This window comes from Cheilinus undulatus, linkage group 13 (genome assembly GCF_018320785.1).
Source record: "Cheilinus undulatus linkage group 13, ASM1832078v1, whole genome shotgun sequence".
Taxonomy (NCBI): Eukaryota; Metazoa; Chordata; class Actinopteri; order Labriformes; family Labridae; genus Cheilinus; species Cheilinus undulatus.
This window is the reverse complement of record NC_054877.1, coordinates 18,437,679-18,460,735: the sequence shown is the minus strand read 5'-3', so window position 1 is coordinate 18,460,735 and position 23,057 is coordinate 18,437,679. Positions and strand designations below refer to the sequence as shown.

General features: G+C 38.4%; 2 protein-coding genes across 2 annotated transcripts in view; both read right to left on the bottom strand.

Annotated features, from left to right (window-relative positions):
- Positions 1-26: 26 nt before the first annotated feature.
- Positions 27-11,780, bottom strand: LOC121519913. Its single transcript, XM_041803018.1, has 22 exons — positions 11,750-11,780; positions 11,415-11,566; positions 11,212-11,315; positions 10,941-11,130; positions 8,805-8,936; positions 8,526-8,669; positions 8,276-8,411; positions 7,556-7,706; positions 6,650-6,792; positions 6,135-6,246; positions 5,988-6,051; positions 5,429-5,632; positions 5,175-5,320; positions 4,884-5,002; positions 4,643-4,764; positions 4,419-4,516; positions 3,713-3,849; positions 3,423-3,547; positions 1,465-1,610; positions 796-898; positions 556-692; positions 27-435 (listed from the first exon to the last, which is right to left on the bottom strand). The coding sequence occupies exons 1-22, from the start codon at positions 11,778-11,780 to the stop codon at positions 321-323; spliced, it is 2,811 nt and encodes a 936-aa protein (XP_041658952.1). The 3' UTR covers positions 27-320.
- A 6,182-nt stretch (positions 11,781-17,962) lies between these two features.
- The window catches only part of ccdc24 (coiled-coil domain containing 24), a 32,204-nt gene continuing 27,109 nt past the window's right edge, over positions 17,963-23,057 (bottom strand). The window contains exons 7-9 of the mRNA XM_041804164.1: positions 20,967-21,024; positions 20,408-20,519; positions 17,963-18,991 (exon numbers count right to left, since the gene is read on the bottom strand). Of these exons, the coding sequence (XP_041660098.1) occupies positions 18,025-18,991; positions 20,408-20,519; positions 20,967-21,024 (1,137 nt within the window). The 3' untranslated portion in view covers positions 17,963-18,024. The remainder of the gene's footprint in view (positions 18,992-20,407; positions 20,520-20,966; positions 21,025-23,057) is intronic.

Below are 23,057 nucleotides of genomic sequence, written 5' to 3'. Positions count from 1 at the left end.
GAGGTGGCACTTAATAATCAAATGTATTTTTTACTGATAAAACAATTAATAAAGAAATACAATCCCATGGAAAAACAAAGTAAAGACAAACAACAACTCAAAACATAAGAGCCCATGGAAAAGTTTGAAAAAGGAAAACTTGTCCAATTTCAAATCTTCTGTTAAACAACTGAAACACAAGTAAATGTATCAATAAGATTATTCCTCTGACTTAGAAAATGAAGTATTAACACACACAAGTATTGATTTATCCCTTCAAAAAAAGCAGAATCTGCATTAAAGTGCCTCCAGAAACACCATCAGTTACGATAAATTCAGAACTAACTAATTTGACGTGAACGATGATCCATCACCATTTTCTTCATGTCCTGGTCTGCTATCATGTCGGTCAGCTCAAGCTCATGTCCCGGTCCTGCCAGCGGCTCATACTGATGTCTGCAAGGAGGGTAACGCAAGTCATCTGTGAAATATCTCCCACAGTGGTTTTACATAAAATATGGACTTTCCTTTTTCTTTTAGGCTATGATGATGTAAATCAAAACTGATTGATCTCACTGTCTCAGGTGTTCCTCGATGGCCTTGCGTTCATACACGGTGCCATAGATAGTTTTCACAGGATCAATGAACATCTTCTTTGTGAGTGGGCAGATCAGATGTTGAGGTATGAACTGTGCCACTGGATCCACCATTTTCTTTAAATAAAGCACAGAATTTAAACATTGTTAGACAATGTGTTAATTTAATATCTTAAGGAAATCAATGTAGGAATGTCAATGTCCGTTACAAATTTTTTACTTTCTCCATGTCATCCATTGAGATCCCTGCAGCTTCCTCTGTATGTTTCTTGGCCTCTTGTTCATAAACCTCATGGCTCGTCATGAATTCCTCAGCCAGAATGCTTTCATAAGAAAAAGGAGCGTATTTGAGTAATAATATTTTATGTTATGTTGTAAAATACAACTGATTGTTTGTGTTAAAGTGCTGAACAATTATTTTTCCTTTGATTTCTACTTCTGCATTGTAGATTAGGCATTAGCTTGGATAAATTGTCTGATATAGCTTTTCATCAGAATTACTTCTAATTATTCAAGGAGCATTTTAAAGATCCAAATAACAAAAGGCTTAAAGGAAGGCAATAAAATCAAAAGTGGGCAATTTAAACCACAGAAAACAAACAATCTTGGTGAAATCAGAAAATAGCTTCTTTTGAAAAGGAAAAAAAGAACGTGTGGCTTTCTAAAAACAAGTGCAAAATTATCAAGCATCAGGAGTTCTTAAACCAAACTAAAAAAATGACAGACTAAAATGTGGGATACAAAAAAACTAACACTGCTAATATGTGGAACATAAGGAAATCAAAATCTGTCAAAAAATTCACATTAAAAAATATTTCTAAAAAACGTCTTCATTGTCAGCCTACATTAGCTAAAAGAGTGACTGAACTCAGCATGACTACAATCTCACCTGTCCAGAGGATCGTCAGGCTCAGGGACTATGAGCAGTCCATATACTGCTTCAAGGATCTCTCTCATGGTGATGTGGGCATTGTAGTTGCGGTCAAATATGTTGTGGCAGATGCGGCCCACACTGTTGACATTGCAGTGGTAGAGCTGTTCTCATGTTAAGAAAGACAGCTTCAGAGCTAACACATGAATTCAGAGGTAATGACCAAGCTTTAATCAACAATGTGTCCATTTTGTCCCATCATGACCATTTTAGGTGAAAAAATGAACATTTAATGAGGGCACCAGGCGCAGACAGACAAGTTAAAATATGAGGGGGAAAACCTTCAAGTTTCAAGATTAAAGACATAAAACTCAAAAGAGCAAAGCTGAGTTTTATCTAAGGTAAGAGCAGTAAATTTGCATCAAACTCAGGTAAGTGTAGGGGTTAATGAAAGGGTGGTTTACCACCAGTATTGGGTGTAACCTGGTACAAAGTAACATGTTACTGAAATCACATTACAGGTGTCAGTAGCACAGTAGCGTAACACATACCTGCTGCTAGCTTAATAGTCACATGACAGCCACTTTTAAATAACAATCTTGTTACTTGGGTTACTATAAATCCTCCAACTATCTGCAACATGGTGGGGCAGAGTAGACAAAAAACAAAACAAAACAAAACAAACAAACAAAAACAAGCGCCCCTTTTGGGTGCCAACAGTAATCCAGGTGATAGATGGAAAGGGAGAGGGAAATGCCAAATAAGGATGTCTTTGGACGTGAGGAGTTACGAGCACTACTGGACTTTTTGCACAAAAGGTGAAGTGTAAACTGTGTCCAGGCCTGAAAAAACTCTTTCATGAACTCCACGTTAAATCTATCCAAACGTCTGCAAAGGCAGCGACACAAAACTAGCACCTTGAGACCCCCAGAGACTGGGTGAGGCTCAGGATAACTGCATGAGGCCGACACCTACCAAGCAACCAAGGCTCGATTTTCAAAAACAACAAAGGTAACCACAAAAGCTGAGAAAAATAGGTTTGTTGCAGGCTGCCAGTATATATGGTGGAGGAAATATTACCTTCTGTGACGTTAATTTTCAGTGAGGTGCTGTTTGGTGTGATTTTCACACCTTTGCTGTCAACTTTTTTGTATTAAAGAGCAGAAAAGAGAGGTCTTGTGTAAGTCCTCCTTTTTAGAATTAGGATTTGACCTAATTGTACTGTTATGCAGAATTATCATGAGGCAGCGACTGTCTTTTGTTGACTTAATTAACATGAATTGACTTAAAATGTGATCAAATACATTTAATATTTACGATTCGGGGTCTGGCAGGCTCCAATACAATTTGGAGCAGTAAAACATTCATGTTGACACCACACACGAGGATTACTGAAATAGACATTTGCGACGAAGGTCCAATAGAGATACGCCCCCACAATCATTGAGGAAGGAAAGTCTTGCCTCAGATCAGGCTTAAAATCCTATGTGTGTGGCCAGCCTTACTGAATAAAAATCTTCTGCTGTATTTGAACAGTATACCATATCACAAATCAAATTGGGATTGTTAAAATGTGAAAATGTAGAAAAAGAAACCGTTTTTTCCATTTTTGAAATTAGAAATGCCCAATTAGTGATAACTGTGACACCAAACCACTGGCAGAAGTTACAGTCATTACTACTAAACTATACTACTATAGAACAATAATCCATGTAACAATGTTACAATGTCATTTAGCAGACGTTTTTGTCCAAATGACGTACATCTAAGAGTCAGAACAACACAAGCAAAGATCCAGTGAGGAGGAAACAACATCAGTTAGTGCCACAAAGTGTTTCAGCATCTAATTCTCCTTCACTGAATCGGAAAATAAACAAAAACCCCAAACAAATTGTAGTCACGTAAAAAAAAAAAAAAAACATGAAAAACCCACAACAAACGTAATCAAATAAATGAAAAGTCATTCAGAAGGATACAGGTGTGACAAAGCGCACAAGTGGAGGCTTCACAGGGTAGTCAGGTCCAAACTGGCAGTACAGCTCAAACACTCCTTTCTCATATGGTGTGTCAGGAGGGCCTTGCATGAGAATCTTCCAGAAAGCTGAATGATGAAAAACAAGACAGCAGAAAGACATGAGAATCAACACAACTGTCTTTTGTTATCATTCTTCCTATGAAGTTCTACTGGTGTCTATTGTATATTTCGCAAACTCTTCCTATTTGGAAAGCCCAAAAGAAAAAAAAATCGCAAAATCCTGCCACTGACTGAAGTCGGACTCAGAGGGGAACACTTTGATGAAGGGATGTGGATCACAGTGCAGACTCTTCAGCTCCTCCAGGATACGTTTGTCCTTCTCCAGAACCCATGACTTCTTTGACTCCTGAATCCTCTTCTTCAGAGCGCTAATAAGAGAGATTATTAGTTATTAAAATGTAGTGCAAGATTTTAATAGTAGCAAATTCAATACAGGGCATATTTAAAGAATCATGAAGACCCATATTAGTACTACTGATACTGCAGGATGTTAGTGTGTGCAGTGAAAATAGAAGATTTCTTCAGTTATGTTAAGTGAGTTAAGCCTGTGTCACAATACAAGAATTTTAAACCTGGGTGTGATACATACAAAAACCATATGGCATGAAAAACTGTTTTGATACCATGGCATCAAAAAGAAGGTACCTGAGCACCCAGTACTAGGTAATTTCTGTACAATGTGGCAATATTTAAGTGCTGTGACAGCATCCTGCCAGCAGGACCTGCTCTTGTGTGTGTTGGTCCTTCAGTCTGGCTGTGTATCTGTCCATCTGCATCTCCCTGCAGGTTGTTGGTGGGAATGTCAAACAACTGAAACTGTCCCCTGCAATGCTTTAAACCAGTCTAATACTGCTGTGAATCATCTGTCTGAACTGGGCTTTAGAGTAAAATGTTAATACTATAATTTTCTCAAGTGGTCATCATTTGAATCACTCACCTCTCAGTCACTGTCACTTTGCTGTTTATCTGACTTGGCAGCAAAATCTCTGGACTTTCATCGTACCCGTGAGTTTTGAAGATGCCTAACAAAGTACTCTGTAAGGGGAAAAATAAATGAACACAGATGAACTTGATGTGCAGCGTTTAGCCTGAGTTAAACCAATGTTTTTAGTTTCAAAGCATTTTAAACAGAATGGTGGGCATTGCTAAACAAAAACTAACCTTACTGATGGAAGAGGAGTCGAGTTTTTCCTTCAGTTTCCTCTGCTCCAAAGACAGAACGGTCTCAATCTCGAAGAGCTTCAGACCCTCTTTGGTTGTCTTTGGTTTGAAACAGCAGCCACCTGGCAGCCATGTGGAGGGGAGATAAAAAAAAATAGTGTATGAAACATGGCACAATCCAAGAAGTTTCACAAGCACATTCAGTTTTGAGGGCTAAAGCTGGCTTTCAAAGATGCCCCACCTGTTGCATTGCTTATTCCATGCAGCATGTTGTTCTCCACATTTCCAAGAAGGATCGAATCCACAACAATGTCTGATTTTAGCAGTCGGGTTGTAACAGGGATGGGCTCTATGGAGGATCTATGGAAAGCATGAAGGGTTCAGAGTCACTAAACCATTGAGTCATTCAGTCTTAAAACCATTGTAAAATCATCATTACTCATGACATTTGGTCCTCATCTATCACTATATCCAAAAAGCTCAGGAATTAGAAATGAACACTGAATCAAACAGAACAGAAAAAGAGATTTACCCAGAATCATTCCCATCAGTCAGGCACATGATGCGGAGTCTACACTCAGGAAATCTGGCCTTAACCTTTTCCAGCTCAATTGCGCCACGTCGCAGTGCATCATACAGCAGAGTACAACCACTTGCCTCCAGGTTACGAATGTGCTCCTGCATAGAGAGAAAACAAAATCCTTTAGTTTCACTCCAGATGTAATTCTGTGATTTAGTTAAATGCATATTTTAACAAAAGAACTGAACAGACAAGACTGAAATCACCTTGAACTTTTCCAGATTTTCAGTAAATGTGTGGAGAGTCTTCACCATGGAGTCAAATTTTACGAGGCCAATGACGTGATGAAAATCATAAGCCATGGTCCTTGTGGCAAAGTTGTCAAAGAGCTCTTTCACAGCATTAATCTTCTTTATTTCAGCACTTCCATAGCACTCTTCCTCCATGGAGGAGCTGGTGTCTATCAGCACCTGGTGAAAAGTTGAAGTCGAGAACATCACATTGAAAGCATGCCCTACTTCTAACTTTGAAGAAACTTCAATAAATTTAATTTCCATTTTTGTTTGCTCACTTCAATGCTTAACATAGGAACTTTATACAAGGATAACATCTATAAATGAGAAATGGTTCTTTGTTGTTGGTCAGTTGATTTTATAACTTGATAGTGACACAAATGCAATGCTGTGCTTGCATTAATGACAATCTCTTGTCAGTCAACTTCTATTTAAAATGTGACAACACGTTAAATGACAGCAATTCCAATAAAATCAACAAATGCAAGTCTCATATTCTGAAAAGTAAAAGTAACAGGAGACAAAGTGTTACCAGAATGGCTTCTGTTGGTGTCCTGGTTGTGACAAATGTTCTGTCATCTCTGTGATCACCAGTCCTGTGTTAAATGTCACATACATCATAATCAGAAAGCATTATGAGAGAGATTAAGTAGATATTAAATACGAAGAGATACTTTACCTGGCTGCCAGCAAATTCACATCCACTATTTTGTTTTTGCCACTCAAACAATCACGCACTCTGATTGAATCACTGGATCCTTTGTCTTTGTACAGGCACACCCCGAGGTTGTCTGAGGGAAAATACAAGTTTTTAAATTACCAGTTCAACAAACATTATATTCAGTATCAAAAGCATTATGAAAAAAATAGTAATATCCTTACAAGAGTTCAGATTTAACTTCATTACCATTAAGATTTGAAGCAAAAACCCAAACAGTAACACCAAACAAAAGCAGCAACACTTGCATGGTTTACATAAAAAAAGTAACAACCACTATTGAATAAAAGTAAGATGTCTTGATGTAAAAAGGAGACTATTTCCCTCCCCATAGGGTAAATAGTGCCTCAAATTGTTCTGATTCAAATTACTTGATTAAGTGTTTATTTCCACTACGCAAAGAGTGCAAATACCATTTAAAACACAGACAAACAGTATTACAAATCAGCCACCCTAGTTGAGATTTCACAGTGTACCTTCACTCAGCAGGACAAGGCGATTATTGCACTGTCCCAGCTCCTTCAAATGTAAAGGCGGGGTCACATTGAGCCATTGATTTGAGGGAGTTTTTAATTCTTCCACCATGCTTCCAAAAGTCTTCTCCATGTTTATCTGAAAGCTGTCAGAAAGACAAATCTGAGTCAGAGCTCAGGTCAGAGTCAGAGTTAAAAAACAGAAGTCTGAATTGCATCTTTCAGGGGACTAAAAATAAATATGTAGAACCAAGGACAGCACTAGAGCGCAAGTCATGGAGGCAGCGTTAATTTTGACACTATATGAATTTCAGTCTTAGTCTTTTGATTAAGTCATTTCTACCTTTCTACAGTGCAGTGAAAAAGTATTTGCCTACTTTCTGATTCCTGATATTTTTATATATATATATTTATCACACTTAAATGTTTCAGATCATCAAACAAATTTTTATATTTCACAAAGACAACCCAAGTAAATTGAAAATGCAGTGTCTGAATAATTATTTTATATTTTAAGGGGGGAAACATTTTTAGTCGTAGTTTTTGTCGACAAAATCTACACAGCATGGAGGTCAGCAGAAGGTTATCATGGTGTGGCACGATAAAAGGAAAAAGACCACCAAATAAATATGTAAGTTTTCATTGACAAATCTGAACAGAATTTATCTGGTGCAAGGCTAATGCTTTGCTTAATTTGCTGGTGAAGTTATGTGTATTTTTCTATTGTAAAAAAAAACAAAAAAAATCAAACAATCAGCTGATTAATATTAGGTCTTATTGCTGAAGCTGTAGTGTAAAGTTGTGTAAACTTAATCTACCATAAATTAACAAAAAAAATGTGAAAATAGTGAAAGGAAAAGAAAAAGAATCTAACTGAAGAAAGAAAAGAAAAAATCAGATGATACAAACTTTTGACCAATCGCCTTGTTATGGTCCAGCCACAGAGCATATGTTTTGATGAACGGAGGCAAACTGAGCAAGAGTTTCTCCATGTCACTGGCTCTCTGCAAAGATGTTTCTCGTAAAATCTCTTCAGTGCAATTTGGAATTTTCCCCCCGTCTGAAAAAGGAGAGAAAGATAAGACAAAGAATGATAAATATGATAAGTTTGAATGTAAGGTCAACCTCAGTGATTTTCATTACAACAGGATTACACCCCCCCCTATCCTCTGCCTAAGCTAATTCAGTGGCCGTTCTTTCCATCTCCTCTGATGTCTACTCTCTTTTCTTCCTGCCCTGGTAGCTTTTGGGCAGAACACTGCAGAGCGACATAGACACAACGACGCACAGGTATGGCATACTGTAGGTCACAATGGTGCAGATTTACAGAGGCATAAACAAATTTATGCAGAAGCACAACAAACATATATTTGTTTTATCAACATCTGTTTTGTGCACACAACCAGCATCATGAAAAATGCTGTTCAGGTACTTGCCTGCGCACTATGTGTGTTACTGGGGGATACCTCTAGCGGGCAAAACAGAACACTCAGGCCACATACATAACAGATATGCAAGACATAAACCACAGACATGGGGACACTCAAGTATGTTACTTAATGCTGATTCTGTGATGCCTCTCATTCTTACACAGTTGTGTCTGCACACAGAAAAAAAAAGTTGTTTCACCTTTAATTTTCTGGAGAACTTCTGCTCGCTCCAAGGCACCAGGTACTCCAGGCACTCTGACAGGTTCACAGAAACGGCTGCCATGTTCAGTCATGAGAGTGATAAGTGCGTAGTTCTCATGGTCTGATGTCACTTTCTGTTAAACAAGTTGAGCAAAAGCAGTCATAATTTGTCCAGTGGACAACCAAAGCTCTACAATTACTGTTCCTACCAATGACAAGCTCGTAAAAACACATTTATATTATCGTACTGCTGCTTCTGATTTGATATATGCCCAGCAGCATAGTGAATTCTCAAAGACATCCAGGTCCTCGATGATCTTCCCGCCTCGTTGTGATCCACGTTGAGGTAAAAGCTCCCTGAAGAGCAGGTACAAGCCTTCAACAACTGCAACCTACAATACAAACAAAAACGGCAAGAGAAATGGCAACTGAAGGAACATAAAAAATGATGTGTATAACAGGGCAGCTTTAAAAAGTACAGCTCAGAAAGACTTAACAAAACAACTATAAAACTCACTATCATTCACCTTTTGATTCCTGGTTATGGTTTCGTTCCTGCAGAGTAACTGATGCAAACTTTGAGCAAGAGGGTTACATCCAGTCAGTTTCCGTATGTGGGAGATCAGTTTCTTCAGTTGTTCTTTTGTGCAATGATTTTTCTAGAAGACAAGGATATCTTTTACATCAGCTAAAGACCAGGTATACAAAGTAAATGAATCTATGATATACATTGCTAGATTTGGCATCTTTTTATAGCTGTTTGTGTTAAATGACTAAAGCAAACAGATTTGAGTCTAGAGCAACGCCAGCAGACCTTTGACTGAGACAAAAGTGTCAGTGTGCTAATTAAACCACATTATTATTGATCTCTCTTCTCGAAATGATTTATATCATACAAAAGGACAGATTGACAGTTTGGCAAATACTGAAATTTCTCAAGTCTTCTTGGTGTTACGGATAGGTTTGGGGTCTTTTCTCTTTCTCACTTTTCTTTTCCCCTGAAACTATGAGCTGGTATTAAACAGAGATGCAGCAGCTGTGTGTAAATATATTGTCAGGTAAAGCCTGGGAAATAAAGACTACAAATTCCAGCAACACAGGTCGGTGTTGTGAGATGTCACTTCCGGTCTGTGTGTTTGAAAACCGGCTGATTGTGAAATTGGGGACACCTGTACAGAGAGCAGCGGGGATTCGCAGCAGCTGCAGAGCCATGATAGAGACTCCGTAAAGAACTACTTCACTCTTACATCTGATGGACAAACATGTGAAGTTGTGTAGTTCAGCCTGTGCCGTGCTTGCTTAGCTGCATGAGTTTAGCCTGCGCGTTTTTAAACCTGCACCACCGTTTCCACCATCTCTCCACCACAACACAACAAAAGCTGAATGAAACCAACCAGACGGGGCTGGCAGCTCGTGGGAGCCGAAGACTGTGCTTGTCGGGTAACCAAGGAAGGACGCTGTGGGTGAGGTCCAGACTTCACACCAGGTATACACAGCTGCCATTTATTCGACTCTGGTTTACTGCTCAGCTCATGGTTGTGTTTTCACGTTTGGATGCAGTGACTGCAACTCCATTAATTGGGGTTGTCTAAGTTGCATTCATAACATTGGTGTAAAAATTATGTTTATGTTTCTTATGAACGGACAGAGCTGAGGAAGTGACACTGGCTAAATTGCACAGATATGTAAGCAATGTCTCAAGGCCAAAATGTTGCAAATGTAGCTGTGCCGTATAGACAGTATGTAGGAGTTTATCTACCCTCTAGGAAATATCGTGAGCTTAAGAGCTCTATTTTTGTTAAAGTATAAAAACAGCTATCTATATTGTCTGATTCTGTTATATTAACAACATTACTCATCATATACAACAGTGGTTCTCAAATGGTGTAGCTTCAGGGCCAAGCATCCCTCCTATAATAAGAAGTTGCACTCCAAATATCTGCTGTTTTTCAATATGTCTTTATTTAAGAACAAATGGTGTAGCTTCAGAACAATATACAGAGATACACAACAAATCAAACATGATTAAAAAGCGCTCAATGTTTTTTATTTCCTGACATTTTATTTTTGCCAGACATACTTGTGATCCACTCAGGTTGGTTTTGGTTCTCACTTTTGTATCCAGATTCACCAGTTGAGAACCACTGATATACAGTATATCATTCCAGCATGCGTACAACGTCAATGCTAAAAGGCTGATGCCAAACTGGTCATCATGATCATCATGTAATCTTAAAAATATTAACACGGTAGCAAACTTTAACAAATGACTGTTAAACGGCATGTCTTATTATTTGCTCATTTGTCAGGGTATTGGGCGGATTCAAAAGTTTACCTAATTAATTAAAAATATTTATTAAAATAGTGGGATCACCAGAATAATTACAATTAATCCTAAGTAAGATATGGAAGCAAGCTTTCGTATTCAAAGCAATCCTGCTAGTAGCTGCTGAGATATTTTAATCTACATCAAACTGGTGAATAAAATAAAATGCCTAATTTTGCTATTTCCAGAGTTACACTGTTAGTATGGCTATAAAATGTTGATGTGGCATGTAATCACTGTGCTTTATTATTAAATGGAAAACCAATGGAAAAAGGGGTCATCAAATTAGCAATTTTAGTGATTTTCATGCATCAAAAAAGTTACAAGGTCAACTTACCAGAGCACAAAGCGAAGACAGGAACGTACTGATCCCAATCTGGGACTGCTGCACTGAAGGCACAACATCATTTATGAAGAAAGTCTCATTCAGTGGAGTCTCACCCGAAAAGGTGGACAGAGAGAAGAAGACTGTGGACTTCTCAGAGATTCCACAACTCCGCAGGGTGTCACCAGCACTGTGTTTACCTCTACAAAGAAAAAAAGCATGAAAAATCCCGTACAGGTAGAGAAACCCAACTGTTAGTGATACTTTGTGAATTCTGGATTACCTGTGATGGAGGACATGTGCTGGGATTCCACTTTCATTTGCCAGCTTGAGTCGCAGGCTGGTGATGGTATCACCTGCAAAGTTCACTGACACCTCAAAATCTCCCTGCAGGACACAAGAAACAGAAGGATAAGATATATAAAAGAGTTTCTTTCATTTTGGATTTTAGCTTGAATGAGCATATCCATAAACCTGAAAACACACCTTGAGCATTATGTGGCATCGAACAACGTCGTCTCCAAAGGTGTCACCAATGTCTCGTTTTGGGACCTGTGGAGCATGTTTCAGATTTTCCTTTGGCGTAAAGATGGAGTAAACAGTATCTCCATTCTGAATATGTCTGTCTTTTAAGGACCCTGCAGAAGATGATAAACATTTATTTGAATATTTGAACTTTTCAGTAGACATTTTTCTGTTTATAAGGCCAACATATACCGACCAACATTATCAGATACAGAGTCCACCTGCAGTTCCAACAATCAGCCACTGGCCGTGGCTTCATGGCAGATATGGCACTATGCCTGCACCTGTGAACCTACGCAGATCTCCGAGTTTACGCAGTGCCTGCATGATCTACTGGTGTGAGACAGCGCTCAGTTTGTGTCTGCAGACTTCAGGGAATTTCATAAACTTCTCTGATTGACCCAACGGTTTCACAGAAGACAGTCAGGCTTCATGATTCAAGCCTGATTCAAGTCCGCGTGTGCACGTTATACATTTAGTTATAACTTATCTAAAATTCAGTGCACTGATGTCTTGATTGTAGCGTATTTTTCAAAATGTTTTAGCATCCCAAATGATTTGATAAGACTTACATTGATAATGAATTGACACCAATTAAATAGAAACATGCTATTGCCACAGACAGTGACGGAGGGAGACTAAACAGGTTAAAGTTCATCATCATACAGTCAGGATTCAACAGGTCACAGAAGCAGCTTTATCCCTTGAAATGTGTTCTCCATGTCAGTGGATGGTCTTAAAATGTCATATTTTTATGGTGGATGAACTCACAAACAGAAATTTGCAAAAATTTAAAGTGAACACCCTTTGAAAAGATAGACCATATTCCTGTAATCTAAAGGTTCACCTTTCAGCCATCATCAGACTGCTGTGTGAATGACGAAACCTTTCCTTGCTAGAATGTGAAATATTACATTCATGCATAAACTAGAGGATATTAAAATGATAAACTGTCCCTTTACTTTAATGGCAAATTGGAAAATAAATATAAACTACAATGAAAGAAATAAAGTGAGGGCGCCAAACATTTCCTGGGAGAGGATCCCTAAAACCCCAATTATGGCATAATCTAATGTCATCATTTAACTTCTTTTCCTTGTAACTTTAAGAAATGTAAACTGTCATCAGAACTTAATTGCACATTGTAAAATATATTTTCTTTAGGGAACCTGTTAATACCAATTTCTAATATAGAAGTAGTTCATTTAAGGGACCCAGCTTCTTTTCTCATTTGTCTAGCACTACTTCTCTTGAGAAAAAGCAAAATTGACTGATTTAAAAAAATTAAACATTTCTTATCAGAGTACTCGATTAATCGTCAGAAGAATCAACAGAGTATTCGACTACAAAAAGAATCTATTACTGCAGCCCTACTGTGTATATTGAATTGTTGTAGTAATCCTAAAGTCAAATGTAAAAATAAAATATCAATGTCAACTCTTCTCTGTGTAAAAGTTTTCAGATCTGCTCACAGGTGTTGAAGAAGGGATCATCTGACAGGGGCATCCCATCGACCGTGTACAGGCAGACTCCTTTGGCATTGCCGACACTTTCAAGGTGGCCGATCCGTAACATCAGATCCTCCACAGTGTTTTGCACTGGATCCATATCTGAAAATTTGCAAATTACCACAGTTAAGATGTTTTCTGATATTGTGATATGTGCAAAATCTGCACGATGATTGATGTAACATTGTCTGATCATATTATTAAACACAACCCTTTGTGTTTTCAACAACCCAATGGCTGGTTCTAGCTCATTCAATGGTCAAAATTAGTTAAGAGATGTTACTCATACCTTTAATCTGTTTTAGTTGAGGACATTTAGGGTACGTGTACTTCAGACAGAATGGTTCCAATGATTTCTGCACAGGGGCCACAGTTTGAACTTGGCGCTCTGGAGCTCGGAGTCTCTGAATGTAGTTTTTCATTGCTGAGAAACGGTTCTTCTCCACTTGACTTAAACCTTTAAGAATGTAATCCATAAAGTGGTGGTTTCAGAAATAAGAAGCTACTTATTCATTTGACTAATAATGTAAATTGTCAATCAAAATGCAATGGTATGGTGGTCTTACAGTCAACTACTATATAAAAGTTGTGGTTTTAATGCACCATTTGCTTATCTAAGGTACTGAATGTTCTTTATATTCTTATCCAAAACAATTCCTCAGTACTAACACAAAACAATGGATCGATAGATAGAAACCTTTTCACCTTTAAGATTGAGGGTTAAGGGGAGAACTGGGATTCAGCCATTGTCTGCATTTTGGATTAGAATGGAAAAGGTGTACCGAGTGCTCAATGGGAGAGCCCTGGCCACACTCCTTTTGCAACGTCCTAACTAAGTGAGATAAGTTATTCTGCTGTTGCCTTTATCAAGAAAAAATATAGCTCAAAACTGAACAGTGAAAATGAAACAAGATTATGCAACACAAAACAAGCCCACAGTAGTCACTGAAACTATTGCATCGTTAAACTCTATTTAAATTGATGGTTGTTATTTTGTCTTTTGAGGTTCTATGTTATAATTAATTTGAAAAAGGGAACTTGTTCACAACATTATTTTTGTCATGTGTTTGCAAATTTTTATACACGCTCTGTAATGTGTATGACCAGGGGTGCAGGGGGACTGAAAATATTTTGAACTGCCAAAGGGGGCCCAGTCGACAAGTCCGGAAACCGCTGATCTAGAGAATGTTTTGATTTTTTAACAGGGTGAAAGAAAAATGTGTTCAAAGGCTGATGGGGGTCTTACCCATGCCCTTCAGATCTTCATCTGTTATACTGTCGAGGAAATCTCTCTCATCCTTCACGCCCAGCTGAAAAAACTGGTTGTAGTATGATTCAAGTCTGAACTTCTGAAGTATGTTGAATATTTCACCCATCTGAAGAAAAACATTAAAAATATTACATGAAACATATTGTAATTACAGCATGAATATTTTATAATTTACTGTGCTTTCACTGATACAGCTTAAAATTATCTACAGCAAACCCACTTAACCCAGTTACAGAGCGTCAAGTGTCTCTAGACCAGTGATGTATTGGTAAGTGCTTGTCATAACTCTGTCTCGGCTCATTTCTGGTGTATAGCATGCCCCTTTTGCTTACTTTAATAAAACTGTCATTTCTTTATCTGTGTGGCCCACAATAATCAAGACAGGAAGCTATTCAAACAAAAAGTAGCAAACAGAAAACCTGAAAATAAAGTGTGGAGATTAAAGGAAAAGAAGTCACTTATTTAATAGATAGCAAACGTGTTAAATAACATGGGCTCATAAATGTAGCAGTAAAGTCAAGCAGAAAATGGGGGAAATACAAGCAAAGAACGAGTAAAATACTGTATAGTGAAGTAAATTTAACTTTGACCAGTTTATTGTGTTATCAAAAAGTGAAGAGACCACCAAAGCTGAACTAATATTGAAGGGTAACATAATAGTATTAATAGTTAGCAGAAAATTTCACGTCAATATTTCAGTTAGCAAATCACAAGTCTGCCACAGCTACCTTAAATGTGTCGTTTATTGTATCAGTAATGTTAGAATAACCTACTTCTTCACCTTTACCGCATACTGTCATGCTTCTTAAATTTCCAAACACTAAAAAAGCCCAAAAGTCTCACAAACCTTGTTGAATTATGAGGTGTCTCAGACAACAATGAAGAAATACGGTGGATAGGTTAGCAGTGAAGGGTATTTCAGCTTTTAGCTTCACCAGGTGAGGATGACGTACGTTACCTAACCTCTTGGGTGTTGCACTTGGTTGACAAGCACAAGGTAATCACAGCAAAGGGATTACAGTAAGTCTGAAAAATATCCTGAATGTATTCAACCTTCAAATAGAAAAAAACCTGCGTTTACTGCTTGTAATATCTCCCATAATCGCTTAATTGATAATCACGTTGGTTGGTGTACCACAGTCATGACCAAATCAGGAATTAATAAAGATAGAGACAACAAACAAAACAACAAAAAAACAATGAGCAATAACAAAAGAATGTGGTCCAAGGAAGCTTAATTAAGTGGGGAAAAAGATCTTCTTGCTAAAATAAATATAACAGCACCCAGCTGAAATTAGAGTTTTCAGTTCCTGTTTGATTTGACTTGGTAAGCAATAGGAACAGAGTAAATACTATTCGTCAGGGCTCATTTGAAGAAAAGAAAACACAGAGATTCCGTTGTCACATATCCAGTCTTGTAAAAAAAAAAGTTAGAAGTTCAGACAACAAACTTACCTTGCCACGTATCAGAGAAACTTCGCTCACTCTGAGGTATCACTTTCGATTCATTTGTGGTTGTAACTGCAAGTGAAAGTAACGTTTGCGTCAGCGATGGCTGCCCCAGCCCTCTGTGTTGTGGACCGCCGTGAAGTTAGATTTTAGGTTGGATATTCGACAGACATTCGCTACGGATCTACCGGTGTCTTCTCACTCTATACACCCAGAAATGACAACAGCAGCGCGGTTAACTCTATTCTGCGCCTTCGCTGTCAGCGTCTGGTGATAATTGAGGGACCGTCAATAAATTACCGGTTGAAGTTCTCAAAACTACAGCTTTTCTTCAGTAGCTTCCACGTGATATGAACCACTGTCCAAAAATCAACCACCATTTTTTTGGGGGTTAAATTTAAAGCCAGTTTTGACTTTTTCTTCAATAGCTTCCATGTCGTGGCGCCAATTGTCCTAAAATATACCTGAAAAGATAGCACTAACTTGGAACTATAAGACACATCTCTTTAAAAAAAAAAAAGATGTCCTCAAAATTATTTTGCACCAGATGCATTGTGGGGTTGCCAACTATCACTCTAAGCTGGAATGAGTGAGTAATGTGGGTGTTTTTGTTGTTGTTGTTCGTTTGTTTTTCAGGTAAATAAGCCATGTTAGTGGTGACATGATTTTTCATAGCAACAAACACGTGTCTCATGTATACACACCTTTCAAATTCACCACATACAGGTGCAGCGCATTAAATTAGATTATGATGAAAAGTTAGTGTATTTCAGTTGCTTAATTCAAAAAGTGAATCTTATGTAGACTCATTCACAAAGAGTGAACAGTTTTAAAGTCTTTATTTCGTTTAATTTGGATGATTATGGCTTACAGGTAATGAAACCCCAAATTTCAGTATCCCAACAAAAAACGGTAATATTAGAATATTGCATAAGATCTACAAAAAAGGTTTTTAGTATAGTAATGTTTGCCTTCTAAAGAATATGTTCATTTATATGCACTCACTCAGTAATTTGTTGGGGTTCCTTTTGTATAAATAACTGAATCAATGGGGTGTGGCATGGAGGCAGTCAGTCTGTGGTACTGCTGTGGTGTTATGGAAGCCCAGGTTGCTTGTATAGTGGCCTTCCGCTCATCTGCGTTTTGGAGTCTGGTGTCACATCTTCCTCTTGTCAATACTTAGAGATTCACTATGGGATTCAGGTCCAGCTACTTTGCTGGCCAATCAAGCACAGGATTATCATGTTCATTTAGCTTTTGGGGCTTTTTGCAGTGTGGGCTGTTATGACCCTGGGTCATATTGTTTCTGTTTTACTGCACATGTGCAGCTCTGTGTGTCCTCCCTGCAGTGTTGAGTGTGTGTGTCACTGTGTGGTTGTGTCTAAGTAATTAGGTGGTAATGCAGGCAGCTGTAGCCAAATGGATCATTAAGGAGGAAGGTGCTGCTGCTGATTGGATCTGACCACTCCCCCAGCCTTTAAATGTCAGCTGCTGCAGTCTGCTCTCCCCTTCACTGGCCACTTCTGTGATCTGAAACTCTAGTTTTTGTGATTTTGCGAATTGTGAAACTTGAGTATTTAGACTTAGGAATTAGCTTTGGTGACTTGGTACTTAGATTGTGATTGTTATATTGTAAATTTGAGAAGATTTGTGTTAAACTTTAAGCTCTTGGCAGCAGTGAGTAACCACTTTTAGTAACTTGTTTGTTACTCTTATCAATCCAATTAAACTGCTGCTTAACTTTGCTTTACTTGTACCTGGCTTCCTTGGGAGTGGGATGAGTGGGGCCACACATTGTGTTATGTCCAGCCATAAGGATGTTTTTGCTACCTTTTTCACCATGATTACTAGCTGGCTCATACCTTGAGCCATCACAAGTTGAAAACAAACACCACTCCCAACTTGCTCTTGGGGAGTTAAAAAAACATTTGAAAAATTTTTCAGTTGAGGTAATGATATTACACAAAGATCTGAAAATAGAATTAATTGTCAAAAATGTATGAAATGTTGCACAGAGTATCCTGAAACACAAGGGAAAGTATCAAAATAAGATTGTGTTACTAGCTGCTATTATGATGATATTGACCATAAAGTGCTTAAAAACAATCATTGTATGAGCTTTTGTGCAATGGGTGTTATTTTTGTCTTTTGTAAGTTTTGAGACAATAACTTAAAATTGAATAGCTGCAAACTCACTCAAATAATGTTTCTATGTCCAGGCTTCATGAAAAAAAAAGGCTTGGCATTAGCTCTTTCTTTTAATTGTACCTTTAATAGTTGTGACACAAAAGAAAAAAAACATTGACTCTTTGTTGTGTCTTCTTCTTTGCATCAGTTTCTGACTTCAAGCTGTCACTCTCGGCGGAGGGACTGGCTGCTTTAACTGGCCGATAAACTCCAGCTCTGTCTTTGCCTCTTGCCTCTGACTGGTACCTTTGGATGGTCTTTTAAGGGAAGAAAAGTCTCTTTTATTTAACTGTTCAAATCTGGGCTCAGTGACATCCTTTTTGAGGTCCCTGTTTCTATTAACATTCATTCTGTCATTGCGCTCCTTAGTTTCAGTCCGTGATGGAGAGTTCCTACTTCCTGACAAGACTGAATATCCTTTGATAAACCTCTCTGGATCACTTTTACCTGTCTGTACTGTTTCTAACTTAACACTACCTCCACAGGTGTTCTTCTGCCCCCCATTCTGTGTCTTCAAATTTCCTGTTGTTGACAATGAGCGATCAGTAGCATCGCTGCTGTAGCTGTCTGTGTCACAGAGAGGGGGTGGGTGGGGAGTGTTTTTGTGCCCCAACCTCAAAGAAGGACTTCTTCTCCTCTCTGTCTGTGGAGACAAACCATGCTGTAACCTCGGGCTGTGACTCCAATTGGATGACTGGATGATGGGGATGGGTGAGTGTCTTGTGGTTCCTTCTTGAAAACTAGGACTAGATGCAATGGTCTTCTGTTGCTCTTGAGGAACACCACAGTCCCATCTGGGCTTATCCTCTATCTGGTCCCTGCCAGGCTCTGGACTTGAAGTGGTGCCTTGGCTGAGTGTATGCCCAGAAGTGGTGATCCTGCTGCAGATGGATGTCTGAATATTTTCAGGTCCAGGAGAGGCTGGTGTGCTTCTGTGCTGTCCCTGAGTCCTGAACGGTGAAGGACTTTTAATGAGTTTAACTGGTGTAGGGGTCTTATTGGGAGGAGCACTGAGGGGTGGCTTTGGTTTGGTCTGGCTCAGAGAAGACAGTGGATGTGGTTTTAAGGCTGGTGTGGTGCTTAAACCTTGCAGTGTCTCATTAGAAACCTGGTGTGCTGACAGTCTGAGGAGAAAGAAATCAGAGCAGGAATCAGACTGAAGAACATTTTCTTGTACAAGGACAATTTAAAACTGCTCTCTATATTTTGTTTTGTAAATTATATTAAACCTGATATATCAGCTATACATATCTGGGGAAATTCACAAATGCATCGTCAGTTATAAGTGGTTGCCTCAGGCACCACACTCTCAAGGAGGCCCACTGTGAGCTCTGAACAATATGATTCAATGAAGACCCAAACATAAAGCAACTACAAGGATGTCTGCTTCCCTGCTCCTCTCTTAGCTTTGCTTGACTCAGCCTCACTTTGCGCAAGAGAAACTTTGTGTTTTTTTTAAATAAAGAAGGTGTGAATATATATTGGTATTGGCAGATACTGGCAAAAATCAATCATTGCGCATCTCTTCTTTTCAGTCATCTCTTATTCAAATGGAGGAATGTTAAAGTGAGACCAACTGCAGTAATAACGGTCTGCCAACTTCTGTATTTTTACCTGGTTGATTTTATAGCTTTTTCTTATCAGGCTGATTTGTATACAAGTTTATTTTCTCTGTAAAGTTTAGTTTTCAAAGTTATTTGGTGGTAAAAAATGGGAATAAATTACATGGATCCTTGTATATGGTCAGTGTACTTATTCTCATGTCTCACGTTGACATTCCTGCCCATTACAAGGAAGGTTTTTGTCGCCACTGTAAGAGGGCAAAGTACTGCTAGTGCTGAGCTAATGGTGAGTAATGGTCTAATGTATTATTATAATAAAATTGTAATAGGTCACGTCAGAGAGTACGGTCTAGACCTGCCCTCTTTGTAAAGTGTCTTGAGATAAGTTCAGTTATGAATTGCCCCAATACAAAAAAGGTGAACAGATTGATGTCTATTATTTGCAGCATGTATTTCTCCCTTTAATGCCAACTTCTGCCACTCCGTTTTCAATGTTTTTAAATATTTTTTATGTTATAAATGTTTTTCTTCCAACTCTGTAGTCTGTTTATAATTGTATTCCCTTGGCCCAAAAATATTGCTCCAACAAAGGACTTTACTTTCTAAGTCTGACATTTAATTTGCAAAATTACAAAAGCTGAGACAAAACTGCAAAGGCCAGACAAATGTTTAAAGCCATTCAACAAACTTTAGACATGATAATGATTACATATTCAGATCAAGGATGACTAGTGTACAAAAGAGTGCTTTAGTCTACAGCTCTTAAAATGTGGTACCACATATGAGATTAGACAGCTCACTGTTCAGAGTGTGGTCCAGGTCAGAGACAGTGCTGATAGCCAGAGTTAAGTTTTTACTCTAGTCTGACATACAGTCTCTGAAGTGATTGGCCTAAAACCTTTACTGATCTTTTTTTTGTCAGGCAGTTTGGATTTTAAAGTTTCTTTTTGGAAGTCATAAGAATGAAGAAACCTTGACCTGTGTTTCAAACTCTCCAGGGGTAAAGGAGAGAATCTTGAGGGCGAAGCAGCCAGAGAAGAAGGGTGGAGCTCCAAGTCCATCTGTATAGCTCTTCTTAGCTCTTTCAGCTCTGTGAACAGAACAAATACAAAAGTACTGAGTAGAAAAAAAGTCTCTGAGTGTCATTGAAACTTGCTGTTAGATATTTGAGCACAGAAAGGCTTCAAAAGATGACAATCACAAAGTGCACAAAAAGTGCTCATTTTCTAGTTCTGAAGATAAACCTAATGGCTCCAACGACTCTCTAATGCACTGGAATAAGTTTTTCCATCATTTGGCCTGAAGAGGTTCGATTTGGCTGGAGTCCCACATTTCTTCTTTTTTCATTCATAAGTACGTTTCACCAGCTAATGGAGGGTGGGAGACTTTAGAATCATCACCATTTCATCTGTACATTTATTCACTGGGCGTCAGATTCAATGGAGTAGAAGAGATCAAATGTAGACCCTTTATGTGTTTGTACAATAATGCTCCACCAGATGGCAGCAAACACCAAATTGTTAGTATTTGGACTTACCTGCAAGTGAAGGTTCAGATTTCCCTAATTGACACCAACACTTTTGTTTAAAGTTTTCCTGCAGGAGGAGGGTCAGAAAGAGAAAATTATTATAGTTTTATGCACACAATTAACACAACACAATTGAAAAGACATTCAGGCTTTAGTGTCAGAGGAGAAATGATAGAAGATGTATAAAATAAATGTATAAAACATGCTCAAGAAAGTTTGGAAAAAGCAAAGGGACAAGGAAAAAGGATAAAAAATAACAGCAGGAGCAAGAGGAAAAGAATGTGACCACTAAACGATTGAGCAGAAGTGTTCCATCATAATTTGGCCTCAAATATCCAAATACAGAGCAAATGAAACCATAGTGCCATGTTTGTGTAAAGCATATTAAACCAGAGACTTGATTTAAAAGGGTTTCTTGTGTTTGTGAGTGGCTGGCAGCCTCCTGTTTTCATTCAGCATCAGCACATATATGGAGTCTTTCACACATCCATGCTCTATAAAGACAAAATGTAGAAACACTCCACAAATACAGACACACATGCCTGGAGACTGACAGCCAAAACACATTTTGGTATTATTTTCCCCAGGGGATTTAAGCCCAAACCGTGCAGTGTTTTCTTTCTGGACTGCAGACAGAAAGTATATACAGCGGCGTCTCTGACAGTGAAGTGGATGGAATCCAAAACAACGGCAGAGACGGTGCTTAAACATACACACATGCACACACACACACTCCAAAAATAGGATCTGTGGTCTATGTCGGGTTTGAACCCATTACCATGGCACTGACTTTGTGGTATTTTAGGAAAAGCTGGTATGCTACTGTTATTATTCTCATACATGAACCCTCCTCTGTACAGCCAACAGAAACACTCAATGAGCTGATGTAGAACCGCAAACAGGAGAACAAGGATCGCCCCTCCTGCTATGGAATCTGTTAAAGACTGGCTATCCATGGCTGCCATCTTTCATTATCTAAGAGGACGGTTCTGTTACGTACAGAGACTATGTTGGCGAGGCTTGATCTAGCTTGCCTACCATTAAACACAAGAAGTGGGTTTCTGCCTTAAAGGGCATCTTCAGCTGCTCATCCACAGGCTTGGCAACAATGGGATGGATACCATGTGATTCAGAGTAGGCCTATTATAAGACAGGTCATGTTTGTGGCATTTTTGATAATATGTCCATCTTGTGTCATCGGGACAATTCTGACATGTTTAAACTAGCAAAACAAAGACAAAAGCAGACTGTCCCTTTAACAGATTCCTCACAGAGGGCAAATATCACACTTTAATGACTGGTTTGATGCTCTTAAAATGATAGAGCACAGCTGGTAATTTTATCATCAGCTGAGGAAAAATGAAACACCTGTTGCTTGCAGGCTGATATTAAATTTGTTATGAAAGCATAAAAGAATCCTTGAAAGCCTAAATCCACATTTAATGTTATTTTTATGACTAAAGCAACATAAAAGGTAATTCCAGACAGCAACTCATTTTGATATTCATGTAAACTGGCCTTGAATTAAATCTCTGTATTTGAAAAAAAAAAACTAAATGAATACATGTGAAACATGCAAAATATTCAGTTTTTCAACATACAGTACATTCTAAACATACAGTGCCTATAAAAAGTATTTAAAAAAGTATTCACCCCTCGAATGTTTTGCCTTTTATTGATTTTCTTAACTAATTGTGGTCACTATAATTGGCCTTTTTTGACAATGAATAAATAAATAAAGACACCTGTGTCTGGAAAGTCCAGTCACAAGTTGATCAGTATTCCTGGCTACTATTACACCATGAATACAAAGGAACAAATCAAAGCAACTCAGAGAAAAGGTTATTGAAAAGTATAAGTCAGAGGGATGAATACAAATATATTTCCAAGGCACTGAACATCCTCTGGAGTAGTTAAATCCATCATCAAGAGATGGAAGGAATATGACACATGCGTAAGTCTGCCTAGATCAGGCTGTCAAACACCACAGACACACCATCCCCACTGTAAAGCACCATGGTGGCAGCATCATGCGGTATGGATGCTTCTTGACAGCCGGCCATGGAAGGCTTGTAAAGGTTGAGAGTAAAATGAATGCAG

What these genes read in the sequence shown, in the direction of transcription:
- LOC121519913 (XM_041803018.1), bottom strand. Translation starts at nt 11,780, where the DNA reads ATGCAGGCACTGCGTAAACTCGGAGATCTGC. An exon ending in GCGTAAACTCGGAGATCTGC is followed by an intron (nt 11,567 to 11,749) that starts GTAGGTTCACAG and finishes CATCTTCTGCAG; the next exon opens with GGTCCTTAAAAGACAGACAT. An exon ending in AAAGTGACAGTGACTGAGAG is followed by an intron (nt 3,850 to 4,418) that starts GTGAGTGATTCA and finishes CTCTCTTATTAG; the next exon opens with CGCTCTGAAGAAGAGGATTC.